Here is a 14,316-nt window from a genome sequence, read left to right as displayed (position 1 = left end):
TGCTGGAATGCTGGCAAAAGCAGAGCAGTTATAATTTCTTAATTTATCTCCAAGATTGTTCAAACGAGATGCATGCCCAATAAGGGAAAAAATTCTATTCTGGATCTGATTCTCATCAACAAAGAACATCTGGTTGTTGGGAGTGGAAAGGCTAGCGTATAGTGGGCTCCATCCATAAAATTTACGTTGGGGGAGTGGAAAGCCAATCATAGTCCAACCTGAATCCTAGATTGGAGGGGGAGAAAGGCAATTTATATATTTCAAAGGATTCAGAGCAAAGGAAATCACAGACTAAAATTGTCCAGGGGAAGTCAGCTAAGAGGGATGAAAATGCTCAAGATTGAAATTCCGAAGCTATTCAAAGAAAGACATCCCCCCTTTATCTGACAAAGTTCTGGAAATGTTTGTTATAAAAAAAAAAAAAATCAAAGCCATAAACATCAATTAAAAAGGAGATAAAATGATCACTATTTGAAAATGATATAATAGAAAAAACTCCTCAAAACCAGCCAAGAAATTGACTGAAATGACAGCTATAACAATGTAGGATAGTATATTTAAAAATTAATAATTTTCTAACAAAAACTAAGAGGCAACCATAAGAGAAAAAAAATGCATCAAAAGTAACTGCTAAAATCCATCAACTACATGGTAGTTAACCAATCAACCATTAAATTTTATATTAATACAACTACAAAACATTTTATAGAAATAAAGACAAATAACCAGAGACACGTTCACTCTTTGCTGGACAATGCCAATAGAATAAAAATGGTAATAAAAGACTAAATTAATCTACTGAGTTAGTGTTATATTAAATTGCTGAGATTCAAATGATAAAATTCACATAGAAGTACAAAAAAATCTAAACTCTCAAGGGAAAAAAATGAAAAAAGGCACAAATGAAGAGGATATATCACAATTCTAACCATTCTCAAAATTATTAGGCACTGGCTAAATAAAACACAGAAAAGTAGAAACACAGTTCAAAGAGGAGCAAGAAACAAATTGAAACAAAAGTTCAGTGCCTGATACATCCAAGGCCATAAATTACTAGGGAAAGAACTTTCTTTCTGATAAGAAATCCATAAAGTAATTAGTTACAAATTATGTTCAGATCAATATCTTATACACAACCCAAAAATAAAGGATCATATCATTAAAAATTACGAAAAGACTGACACCAAGTACTTTTCACAATTATAGCTAATAACAAGATATAATAAAAATATGAACAGACAATTCTGACCACAGAAAATTAAAATGCTTTTGCATGTGTATAATCAGAAAGGGACAATCTGAAGAGAAATGACAGAGTGGAAAAGTGTTGCCGTCAGATTTCAACAATAAAGGATGTCTGTGCGTGCGTGTGTGTGTGTGTGTGTGTGTAAAAAGTAGTGAACACTCCCAACTAAATATATATATATAAAAACCATAGTGAACAGTCCCAATTCTTTGTGTGTATACACAAATGTATATAAATAAAATATATAGTGAACAGTACTTTTTTTTTTTTTTTTTTACTGTTCAGAAAAATTGTATTTATTATTATTATCTTTATTTAGATTAGGGCTTCTTAAACTTTTGTCACTCATGACCTCTTATCCGTAATATAGGTATACAAACTAGATATACAAATCAAACATTTTACTGATAATAAATCACAATTTCATGACTCACATTCAGTTATAAGACCCGATATTGGGGGTCACAAACCACAGTTTAAGAAGCAAGGATTTAGGTAACAACACATAAAGTGACCACTGACTTCTCTGTCCTGAGCTAAAACTATCTTTTTTTTTTTTTTTAATTTTTAATAGCTTTTTATTTACAAGTTATATGCATGGTAATTTTACAGCATTGACAATTGCCAACCTTTTTTTCCAATTTCCCCCCTCCTTTCCCCCACCCCCTCCACGATACATGTTAAATATATTAAAGTATAAATTAAATGCAAAAGTATACATGTCCAAACCGTTATTTTGCTATACAAAAAGAATCAGACTCTGAAATACTGTACAATTAGCCTGTGAAGGAAATCAAAAAATGAAGGCAGGCAAAAATAGAGGGATTGGGAATTCAATGTAATGGTTCTTACTCATCTCCCAGAATTCTTTCTCTGGGTGTAGCTGGTTCAGTTCATTACTGCTCCATTAGAACTGATTTGGTTCATCTCATTGTTGAAGATGGCCAGGTCCATCATCATCATATAGTATTGTTGTTGAAATATATAATGATCCCCTGGTCCTGCTCATTTCACTCAGCATCAGTGAACAGTACCAATTTTGTAATAGCCAAAGGAAAACAGGCCAAATAACATGCACATTTTTCAAAAGCACAAGCTATAAATGACAAGATGACATTCTTGAAACCACAAACAGTAAGAAAAATGGAAATTAAAATGACCCCGAATTTTCACCTTGTAGCATGCAAATTGGCAAAGATAAATTCCACAAGAAAAATTAATAACTGTTCAAAAACTTCGACTCAACAGCAATCAGATTGCTTGGCATGTACCCCAAAGGACTCAGACAGAAACAAAGGCCCAATAAATCAATGGCATCACTTGTGGTATCAAAGAACTGGAAACAAAATAGATGATCACTGAATGGGGAATGGCTGAAAAATGAGTATATGTGTAAAAAACAGGTTGTGCAGAAAAAAAAAAGACAAATTATGAAGAATGCATAGAATTGTGAAAGGATTTACACAATTGATGCAAAGCAAAATAAGTAGCAGATAATAACAATTATAATATAACAATTACAACAATGTAATTGGACAAAACCTGAAAAGAAGTTGAAATCTGAGCAACAGGCCCTGAAGAAGTAAGAAAGTGGTCCTCTGTCCTGTGTTAAGAGCAAAAGGCCAAGTGACTACAAGGAAAGGATATTGGGCACACTGTTATGACAGTCTTGATATTCCATCTCTTTGCTTATTTTTGTCTCAAAGGACTATTTCAAGGCAGAGTTGAGAGAGGTGGGCAGTGATTAATGTCAAGACAAAAGGCATTAATAAAACCAGTTTTTTAAAAGTCACAAAAAGGAACAATTTTGCTGAAAAGGGAAAAAGAAGAGTCTTCTGAAGACATAAGTAGAAGAACTGAGAATCTCCAATCAGATTAAAATCTGTAAATATGTAGAGAAAATAGAGACAAAGGCAGCTAGCTACTGCACAGCTTTCTGGTCAGAATACCATCATTTAAGTACTAACACTCAGGACTGAGGCTGATGAGAAGTACTAATGACAACAGAAAGGATTTCTTGGTTGGACTGAAAAACAGGCTGCTCCAAGAGAGATAGAACCATTATTCAAGGTGACTGAAACAATGATCGCTTCCAGAGAGAGGGAAGGACTGCACTGTATTGGAATTCTGCTTTCTCTGCCAAGGAGGAGGACAGTTGCATCAGAAAGGAGAGAACAATAATAAAGTCCTATGACTGGATGATCCACCTTCCCAAAAATTCAAAGAATGAGCAGATATGAAGGCTGAGGTCAGTACTGAAAGTCAATGTCCTAGCCAGTTTTCAAAAAAGGGAACAGAATCTGCAAATAAAAGATGGGCTTATGAGCTCGATTTCAACAGTTTGTGAACATCTAGAAAAGGAGAAGGCTGTCAGCAAGTTACTTTCTTTGTCTGTTAACATTACTGAAGGGGTAAAATCAGAGGAAAGCTACAAATATATTTTTGTGGTAGGGGGAGAATGTTGAGTTTTTTTGGAAACTAGGTCTCCCTGTCTCAATCCAGGTTAGAAGCGCAATTGCCATTCTTGTCATGGCTGCACTGCTGACCAAGGCAGCTTTGCTCTCTCTTCCTTTGTCCGTTTAGGGTACCCAACAACTCTCTACAGTGTTACTGGACTTACAGAGGAACCCCGATAGGCTTTAGCCCTCCTGCTGCTCAGAGTTCCTGAGTCCCCTTATGTCTGACCTAATAGATTTCCTAGGTTTTAGCTAAGAGTTTGAAGTAGCCTGTGCAGTTCTTAGCAAAAAATTGGTGTGGCTTCTCCTACTGCTGCTCAAGGAGTATATGTGTTAAAAAAAAAAACAAAAAAAAAAAACACACACACAAGAATAACAGGAACAGGAACCAGGAACAACACTGTGACCATCAGAACCAGGCAGGAGTTTCCTGACTTCTTCCACATAAACAGATGGTTACAGATGGCCTGGAAAGGTCTCAGCAGTTAAAATGAAATCTTGACAAAAACTGGGAAGCACGAGACAACTCCAGACATCATTTTTGCCTTCGGTTTCACAACCCATTTTGGTGGTGACAAAACAACAGGCTCTGGCACAATTTATGATTCCTTGACTATGCACAGACAAATGAACCAGAGCACAGACTTGTAAGGCATGGTCTGTATGGGAAGAAAAAGAAATCTGGAAAACTGAAAGAAACATAAGAAGAAGATGAAGAAAGAAAGGCAAAAGGTGCTGGCAAAAAGGTGGAATAAAAGACATTATGAAGGATGTTTATCTGTGATGAGAATATGGATTTTTCATCAGGGTATAAATAAACTGTAAAAATTTCCAAACATCAAAAAGGAGGAGGAAGAAAGAAAAAGTTGAGCTAGACAATGGTAGTAGTAGATGGAGCGGGAACTGGCTGAATGGATGGAATTGAAAAGTCCTTGATGTTAAAGGACTAAGAGAAGACATCTTCAGTGGCGTGCCCCACTAATTTATGCAGAACCCCCCCAATGGGTAACATTTTGATCAGTGGTTTGGATTAAGGCCAGGTAGAGGATCAGGTGACAACTCCCCTTCGCTAGCCATGCCGGTCGTCTGGGTCAGCTCAGGGGGGCACTCTCCCTCTCTTCTGCTCTGGTCTGACCCCATCTAAATTCCGAGTTTAGCAAGGTGCACTTAGGTTAGGAAAATACTGGCAAAGACCCCCAAGTGCTGCCTCAGACACTGGCCAAAGGAAATAGAGATGCTGATCTCAAGAAGACCCGAGTGGGCACAGGAGTGGCCTCGGCAGCCATCCATACACTCAGGGGCTTATTGATGAATCATGAATCCCCTGAAGATCAATGGATCTAAATGTAAAGTATGGTCACTGGTTCCAACTCACTGGATATGAATTTGAATGTGATCAAATCAGGGGAAGTACTGTCTGTCCGAATTCCAGACCCAGCAAGGCTAATGTATCTTGCTTGACCCTCCAGGGAAGAACCGAGAGCATCTATTGGAAGCTTCAAACGGGCCAATCTAAGTCCAACAATGGAAATACTACCTCACAAAGCACAGACTCTTGATCTGGGGAGGGGGAGATTGCTGACAATCTGTGGTGTCCCTTTCTCCGAAATCCTCACATTTCCCTTTCCTTTCAGCCAGCTCCAGCCTCTCACATCCCATCACTCTTCCTTTTCTCTTCATGAAATGAAACCTTCCCACAATGCGTGGTATATTCCAATGACCATTCTCTGCCTCGTTTCTCATTCCCTGCCAGTTTCTCATTTTCTTTCCATGTGACTACTCACAAAAACTGTTCTACGATCCCCATTCCTGACTTCATCCCCTACGGAACATCTTGCAAGGAGCTCCCCCCAGGAAATGACCTGTCTGGGTACAGTCCTTGTCTCTGTCCCCACTGCTCCACCCCTGCTTGTGCACTGCTCCCTCCTCCCTTCTCATCCCTCACCAAGAGCCAAATCATCTTCCTGATACAAGGACCGAAGGGTAACCCTCTTTTTTAAGCCTTCACTGCTTCCCAAACCGTTTAAGCTCCTTGGCTCAGGACTCCCCAACCCAGCACCACCTTCGTGGCCAGGCTTCCACAAACTCTCTGCTCTGGCCACACAGATTAGCCTTGCTTTCCCCCAGCATGATCTGGTCACACTTTTGGAACCAGAGTTCTGAGTCCCTCTTCCACCCAACTCTGATGGCACTTCTCCCATGAAGCCTTCCTTGATGCCAGTTTGTCTACTCCCTTCCCAGAAAGTTATCACTTTTTCCCTAGTATAACTTTAAAGAGCAATCACTTAGCACTTATGAAACCCAATGAGCATAGATACTGAAGCTGAGAGAGCCAACCAACTTTCCCAGGGGTCACCTAGGTGTTTGAGGCAGGATTCAAACTGGAGTCTTCTGGGGTTCAAACCCATTACTCTAACCACTGCACCACCTGGCTGACTATCCTCTTGTCCTGTATTGATTAGTTTATGTATTGCATGTCCCTTTTAACATGAACTCCATGAGGGGAGACAAGGTCTCTTCTTTGTGCCCAGCTCAGGGTTGCTATTAGTTCTCCTCATCACTGTGCTGTTTTCCTAAATTTGGATCATTTCCGCCTCTCCTCTCCCCTCTATAGCCCTCTAGCGAGGAACTCTGGGGAGAAGGATGAAGGCACCTACCTCATGCCCTCAGGGTTGTTACAGGGCTCCTAGTGCCATCACCCATGCTGTTTCAGCAGCCCTCCCTCGCTTTCCCCTTCTCCCCCCAGCTCCTCCCTCTCTAATCTAGCCTGACCGAGGACTTGGATTCCTCTTTTAAGCTGGCGCTGAAGGATGCCCATCAGCCAGCAGCCACCAGGTACTGTCCCTCACCTCCCAGTACTCTCGGCCAGCTCCTTCTCTGTGGCTTCACTCACAATACCACTCTAGACTATTCTTTTCTCCTTCGTTTTCTCTATTTCCCTAGGAAGTATTCACTGTTTAATGTTATCCCACATTGATTTCTAATCTCCTTTCACTTAGCACTTATGGACGAGCCCAAATTATACTCCTTTGTCCTTACAGATATGTTGCTTTTTAAATTATTATGTTTTTTCATTCCTTAACTGTAAGGAGCCTTGCTACTATTTTTGTACTCCTTAGCACAGTGCTCAGTACTGTGTTCTGCGTTTTATATGTCATGGTAATATTAACAACAACAAAGCTGATGATGATAGCAACTAGCATTGATATAGCACTTACTGTGTGCCAGGCACTGTGCTAAGTGCTTGAAGGGTTGGTTAACTAACTAAACGCTCTCACCTCTCCCTCCTGGAATGTTCCCGAGCCATCTCCCTCCTTTTCTGCCTTTCCCATTCCCGCCGCGCTTTATCCTGCTCCTCCCGATGCCTTTTCCGCCGCTCATGTTCTCGTTCCTTCTCTTTCACCCTGGCATGCTTCCCTAATGAGGGGAAACATCCTGTCACACTCATAGGAATATTCTTAAGTTCCAGGAATTTAATTTAAAATATCAGTTAGAGACACATGTAAAGCATATGAGAAAGGAACTCCCTTTGACAGGAGTCACGATTCTTCTTTTGTGATTGGGACCTTTACTCAGATTTCTAACCAAAATTTCAGTTAGTAAATCCATCTCAAAAGTGGTCCACACTAAGTATTCTTTGATGCCTGCCGTTCCCCTTGCCCCTGAGCCGGGGCCCAGGTCCTCCCTCTAGCTATATCACTTGCTGTGACTCTGGGCAAGTCACAACTGCTTCAATCCCTTTGGTTTCCTTGTCAGGAAAAAAAGAAATAATTCCTGCCCCAGCTACCTGTTTCAAGGATTAATTAAGATAATGAAATGTGATATAATAATGGAAACACTTTGTAAATTGCAAAGTATTCTATAAATGGAAGACAAATGGCTGGCAACAAGAATGGATGGGAGGAAACAGCTGCCTGAGAGGAGCCCAGAAAAGGGCCAGCCGGACAAGGGGAAGCAGGACATACATCCATTCTGGTCTCTGAGCCATTCATGTGACAGATCACCTTTTTCAATGACAAGTGACAACATAATGGAATGTAAATTATTATTATTAAAGTGACTTAATAATTATTATTATTAAAGTACACAGCCTGCCTCTAAGTGCCTTATCATTAGACAGCTTAGATAGGGGTGGGAGTTCTATACTCTGAACCTAATACATTTTATCAGATCAAATCATTCCTAAGAACAAAGCAATATAAAACAACAGGAGAAAACTCTATGAAAAGATGTGTCTGAAATGAAGAATAAAGTAAATCCAAATTAACTTGGTAAGCAAAAGAAAAGCAGCTCTGTACCTCCCTCTGCCGAGTGACTGCGATGACGACGTTTCTCTTTCCTTTTTTCGTCCTTTCTATGATGAGCTTTCTCCTTACGTGACATCTGCTGGGGTGGTTTGATGGCCAAGGAATCATCTTCTTCTCCTCTAAGATTACAATGCAAAACGGCAATTACCCCATGTACAACAGTGCACTTAAAACACACTACAGTATTAACATCTCAATTACAAATGTGGCCACAAAATATATAAAAAGTCATCAAGAGACATGGCTTTCCTAAGCAGGTGGAAAAGGTCAATAATCAGGCTCTAGAAACTGAAATCACAGCAAAATTGTTTTTCTGTAGAAGATAGGTCCAGGTCAAAAATGAAAGGAAAAGGCAGCCTGGTAGATTGAGAGACATCACCAAAACATACCTCTTCTCCAGGCCCAGCTCTTCCACATGCCTCCAGAAGGCTTTCCTCTCCCCTCAAGTAAGGAGAGGATGAATCTAGGGGACAGGGGAAACCACAGAGAACCAGTGGAAAAGGCTTCCAGTCTTGATGCTGCACTGACAAACTCTGGTTTTTCTCATCTTTTAGAATCTAGCTTAGGGCTTCTTAAACTTTTTCCACTCGCGACCCCTTTTTGCTTGAGAGATTTTTACAAAGATACCGGGTATTACAGAAATATAAAACAGGTAAACAAATCAAACATTTATGGCTAATAAATCACCATTTCATAAGCCCACACTCAGTTACAAGACTTCATATGGGGTCATGATCTACAGTTTTAAGAAGCTGAGGTTTAGGTCACTCCTCTAAAAATCCTCGAGCTCCGTAAAAGTCCAGTTCTATCTAGGCAGCTCAGTAGGTTCTCTGACCCTGGGCAAGGGAACTCAGCTCAGTTCCTTCATCTACAAAATGAAGATAATAATATCTCCCAGGGCAGGGTGCTATGTGAAGTTCGAGTGAGATACATGTAAAGTCTTTAGCACAGTGCTAGGGACATAGATGTTATTAAATGTTAGTTATTATTATTAACAATTAATAAATAAAAACAATCAATGAACAGATATCAAGTGCCTACCATATGCGAGGCACTGTACTACCCCACTTTATTTCAGGTTGCTAGTAATGCCACAACATTTATAACATCAAGAATTAAAAAGAGGGAATAATAAAGCATAAAATTTTAGCTTTTATTTATTTTATTGCAAGGCAATTGGGGTTAAGTGACTTGCCCAGGTGTTAAGTATCTGAGACTGGACAAAGTTTAAGATTTTAAAAGTGCTTTCTTTATAACAGAACCATGTGAGGGAGCAATATGAATAGTATATCTCTTTCACAGAACTGAAACCAAGGCCCCCTAAGGAGTGACTGTCCACCTCTCCAGAAATGACACAGGTGATAATTAATAAATGCAGATGCAAATACAAGAAAAGAGGTCTTTCAAATCTAGGACCAATGCTCTCAAGTTTCCTGTGTTGGCTAGATTAATCTCATTAGTTCCTATGAGAACTGGTCTGGGAAATAATACGACAGTAAAACAAGCCCACTATGATACTACATATGCAAAATAGCAGCTTTGCTCAGGCAATTCTTTCCATTTTTTCTAAGAAATTAGGACCAGGGACAGCTAGATGGTGTAGTGGATAGAGCACCAGCCCTGAAGTCAGTTAAACCTGAGTTCAAATCTGGGCCTCAGACACTTAACACTTCCTAGCTGCGTAATCCTAGGCAAGTCACTTAATCCCAATTGCCCCAGCAAAAAAAAAGAAAGAAATTAGAACTAATATAATGGAAATGTAAGATATTGTGGGTTTTAAATAGAACTGTTACTGTTTAAATATTATTTTGCATTCATTATACAGCCTGCCTCTGACACCCACCTTCTGTTTTCTTATTTGTAATACTGTGAGGCTGAGACCTGTAGCATCTATGCCATAGGGGTAATGGCTTAAAGGAAGTTTTACATGAAGAGTACTTTACAAGCTTCAACATGCATATAAATGCCAATTGTTGTTTTTGTTTTTAAGTCTTCAAGTATGGAAGAAGCAAGTAATTTAGGAGAAGGATGAAGCAAATGATCCAGCCACATGACTCAGACTAGTGATCGATGCCCATGACACAGCTTTTCAAAATAACCATTAGAAGCTTGAATAAGACAGAAAAATATGGTAGGACCAAGGCCTCTCCTCCATGAGCCTCCCATTCAGTTTCAGGCAGTCCATAAATGCTGCCCTTTTCTCTACACCTTCTTACCTGTCTTCCATAGAATCTTCTCTCCTATAAGGAGAGTTCCTGATCGTTATCTCCATGCGGTGATCTCTCAGCTCCCCCTCTTCAAGGGAATCCCGCTTGGAATCCCGATCATCAGACTAAAAGGAAAACAGGAAGGAAAAAAAAAAAAAAAACCAAACATTTTACTTTTTGAAAAATGACATTCAAGTTAGCTTCACCAATGCCCTCAGACACAATTTCTTTTTTTTTTTTTTTATACAAATTTCAACAGGTCAATAAAACACAAAAAATCAAACTCTTTCATTAGGAGCATAAAATGTCTCTTAGTGTCTTGGTAATGAAGAAAGCTGTGTAAACCCTAAGAAGTCAATAGATTTCTTTAGAGGTAGAGTCAGTGAGACAGATTGTTGGTGAGCAAAGTACAGAAGAGCATAAAGTTTCACGAGAGAGGTAGTAGTTTTCTTCCTCAGTAACTAAGTAGATTCCTAGACCCCCACATATGTAGAAAGAAAAGCTAAAGGGGCAGTGGATAGAGGACCAATCCTGAGGTCAGGAAGACCTGAGTTCAAATGTGACCTCAGACACTTAACACTTGTAGCTGTGTGACCCTGGGCAAGTCACTTAACCCCAATTGCTTCAGGGGGGGGAAAAAAAAGAAAGAAAAGCTAAAGCATGGATAAAACTCCCCGGCGTGCACGGTACTGAAAGCGCCATTATACCTGAAATATACTGCCAATTTACTAAAAAAGCTCTTTGGAGCACACTATTTTGCAAATTAATACGGTTGTTAATTTTTCAAAGCAGTATTTTGTCAATCTTTATAAATAGAATTATTTGTAAGTGTAAGCATGAAAAGAATTAAAAACATTAATCCTATGGCACTTAGAAATATTCAGTAATGATGTTAGGTCCCCAAGACTTTATTCTCCAAACCAATCTTCATGTAGCCTAAGGGTTCTTAACCTTTTTCTGTATCACGTATCCCTCTGGTAGTCTTGTGAAGACTATGGGCCCTTTTTGAGAATCAAATGATTTTTAAATGCATAAAGTAAAATACATAGGATTACAAAGAAAACAAATTAATATTGAATTAATTATAAAAGCATTTAAAAAATATGTTCAAGAACACGAGGTTAAGAACCCCTGATCTAGAAATAGCTTTAGTTTGTTATCTTTGAGATAAACTGAGAAATCAGATGGGGTTTTGGTAACTTTTTTAAAGAGACTATGGCTCACCTGTGACATTTGGAAGTACAAAACCACTTCACCGAAGAAGCGAGATTCTAATGGAAAAATGAGTGCAAAGACATTAAACTTCCTTTTTACAAACCACTGACTTAAAAAAACGTGGCTTACATTTTTTATGCGTTTTATCTCTGCCTTCTCTTCTTGTTCCTTCCTTCGCTTCTTTTCCTGAAGAATTTCATCTAAAGTTTTCACTTTCCAAGAATCCTTTTCATCACCCATTTGAGTTAAGACACACTGAAAGAAGAAAACATTGAGAATGAAGGAGAAGCCAAACATAACCCAGTGTGGTTGGAGATGCCTCCCGTCCTTGGGAGACAGCTATTTGTGGGTAGCATGAAGGCTAAGGTTCTGCTGCAAGAGCTTTTATAGTAGACTGCACCCCTGAACACCCCTCAGGTCTCACAGAGCCCTTGCACTAGTGACCAGGAATAGCAAGAGCTCTTTGAGGAGGGGGAAAGTGAATCCAGACAGGGATGACCCTTATGGATACAGCACAGAGCTGGGCCATAGATAATATCAAAGAGTCTGAGGGAAGTATTTCTATTTCTCAGCCTCTCTTCACGGAGCCCAAAGAGAGAGTTTTCCAGACACTTATTTCCCCTCACTCCCGTCTATGAACAGGTCCTGGGGTCTCCCGGCTCCTTGTCTGTGCAGATGCTACTCTTTGTGCCTCCAACCTGCTGAATTCCTATCGCCTTCTCCAGGAAGCTTTCCGGGATCACAGACTGACAGCTGAAAGAGGCCTTAGAGACAACCGGGCTAACGCTGTCATTTTACCGATGAGGAAATGAAGGCCTTACCCAAGGTCATCCAGCTGCTCTAAGTGGGTGCAGGCAAAAAGACCTGCCTCAGGAATTAGCTGCCTCAATTTCCTCATCTATAAAACGGGGACACTAACAGCACCTACCTCCCAGGTCGTGCCGAGGAGTAAACGAGACCAGGGTTGCAAAGCATGGGCCTAGTGCCTGGTCCATAGGTAAGCACTCCATAACTGCCAGTCATTACTACGCGCTAGAAAGCGCCGATGGGGTCCACACCCTGGTCTTCTGCCTTCAAACTTGCTTCATAAGCCAGAGTAAAGAACGTTCCCAAGGCCGGCTGGGTGGCCCAGTCCTCTGGGCTTGGAACTGGGGAACACGCTCGGCTCCGAGCCCGCGGTGCGGTGCTACCTCAGCCACTTCCCGGAGCAGCGGGCCCGCGGAAGCCTCGGGTGCCTCCCGGGTGAGGGCCCGCAGCATGCCTTTATCCGACACCCGGTGTTGCCAGCGGGCCGCTCCTCCGAGCCCCATGAAACGAGCTATCATCCTCAGGCTTGGCTAAGGCGCTTATCACAGCTCCTCCCACCAATCTCCGGAAAGCAGACGGCAGTGGGGCCGCAGCAACGCAGGGAGTTTGGCTGAGCTCCGTCCCCTCTCCCGGGAGCCAGATTTCAGACAAGTTTCCGCGAGAAGCGCCCGCCTCGCCTCCGAAGCCGTACTACGCTCGGCAGCCCTCCCCCGGGGACCCCGACGCCTTTAAAGCGCGTTCCGGGAGCAAGATCTTGATTTACGGACCCGGTCGGAAGGCTGGGCACCACGGACCCGAAGCATTCGGCAGAGTTCCAGGTTCAAACCCCGGCTGCGCCACTTGTGGGGGTGACCTCAGTTTCCTTATCGCACAGCTAGCCATGGCAAGGCCCTTGCCGGTTTTCTCTCGGTCCTGCTGGACCCCTGACCCAGTCCTCCGAGGTCTCTCGGACCCAGAAGGAACTTCCTAGAAACTTTCTCACTTACACGCTTGTCTCTCCCTGGGGACCCACAACCCCCCTATTTCTCAGAGAAGGTAACGGGGGGAGGGGGCGGTTAAAGAAGTAACCCAGCCCCCCCCCCCCCCCCCCCCGAAATGGACCGCGGGGGTGGGGTCGTGGGGGAGGGGCAGCCGCAAGAACGCCTATCTCTAAATCGGGCGGCTGGCGACTCCTAAGGTCGCCTCGAGCCGCAGGGCTCGGAGCCCGCGCGGGGGGCGGGGGCCGAGAGCAGGGAACGTCTCCCCCGAGGTCCGGAGGCGGGCCCGGCCTCGGCCCCGCCGCAGGCCCCGCGCCCGGAACCCTCCCAGAGCCGCGGTCAGGACGGCAGACAGGCAGAGTCGCAGACCCCCCTGGAGGCCTCGGCCCCAAATCCGGACTCTCCCCAGCAGTCCCGGGCCCAGACACTTACCACCGCGCCTGCCGCCACCGCCACCACCACCGGACCCGGAGACTGAGGAGAACCAGCATCAGGCGCGGGAGAAGCGCGTCACTTCCGGCTGCGACGCGAACCGGTGACGTCGGCGGAGCGCGATGCTGGCAGCGGGGGCGGGGGCAGGAGCTGGGATGTCAGCAAGAGCCAAGCCGAGTTTCGCCCCCTGCACTTTCGCCACCAGCGTCTCCTCCCATTTAAGCGGCGCGAGCACACGGGTGAGGCGCGTGAAAAGCCTTTCCGGCTGGTGCATTATTTTCCTCAGCCTCCCCGGGAGGGGGCGGGGAACGAAAACATCCCCCTCCCCTTTGCAGCTGGAGGGGCAGCAGCTGGCGGGAATCGGCGGGAACAGCTGGATGGAGCCGGAGCCGCCGAGGCAAAGACGCGCCGCCTCCGGCTTCGCGCCCCCTCCCCCAGGGGCCCCGGCTTCCCTAGCCCCGCCCCCTTTTGTGCCGGCCCTTCCCCCCCCCCCCCCCTCGTCCGTCCCGGTGTTCCAGCCCGAGCCGCGGCTTGGGAGGCTCCTCTCCCCGGCCCTGGGTAGGAGATGGGGGGAAGCGAAAGCAGCGGCGTCCGCCCTGTCCCCTGCATGAAAACGCCCCCGCGCGGCGTCCCACCGAGGGGCTCGGGGCCTGGGGGCCCCGGAGTTGA

At 43.5% G+C, this 14,316-nt stretch overlaps 1 protein-coding gene across 8 annotated transcripts in view; it reads right to left on the bottom strand.

Annotated features, from left to right (window-relative positions):
• The window catches only part of LOC100933051 (cyclin-dependent kinase 11B), a 35,162-nt gene extending 21,305 nt beyond the window's left edge, over window positions 1-13,857 (bottom strand). For 2 of the 8 annotated variants that reach the window (XM_031963025.1, XM_031963026.1), the window contains exons 1-5: window positions 11,561-11,686; window positions 11,441-11,487; window positions 10,226-10,341; window positions 8,001-8,128; window positions 6,981-7,119 (exon numbers count right to left, since the gene is read on the bottom strand). In XM_031963025.1, the coding sequence (XP_031818885.1) occupies window positions 6,981-7,119; window positions 8,001-8,128; window positions 10,226-10,341; window positions 11,441-11,449 (392 nt within the window). In that variant the 5' untranslated portion in view covers window positions 11,450-11,487; window positions 11,561-11,686. Of the gene's footprint in view, window positions 1-6,980; window positions 7,120-8,000; window positions 8,129-10,225; window positions 10,342-11,440; window positions 11,488-11,560; window positions 11,687-12,359; window positions 13,292-13,647 lie in introns of those variants that run through there. The other 6 variants (XM_031963020.1, XM_031963022.1, XM_031963023.1 and 3 more) reach the window with 6 other exon arrangements.
• Between the last annotated feature and the right edge of the window lie 459 nt (window positions 13,858-14,316).

Source organism: Sarcophilus harrisii, chromosome 3 (assembly GCF_902635505.1).
Source record: "Sarcophilus harrisii chromosome 3, mSarHar1.11, whole genome shotgun sequence".
Classification (NCBI taxonomy): domain Eukaryota; kingdom Metazoa; phylum Chordata; class Mammalia; order Dasyuromorphia; family Dasyuridae; genus Sarcophilus; species Sarcophilus harrisii.
Note: the sequence above shows the minus strand (reverse complement) of the source record. Positions and strands in the feature narration are given on the sequence as shown.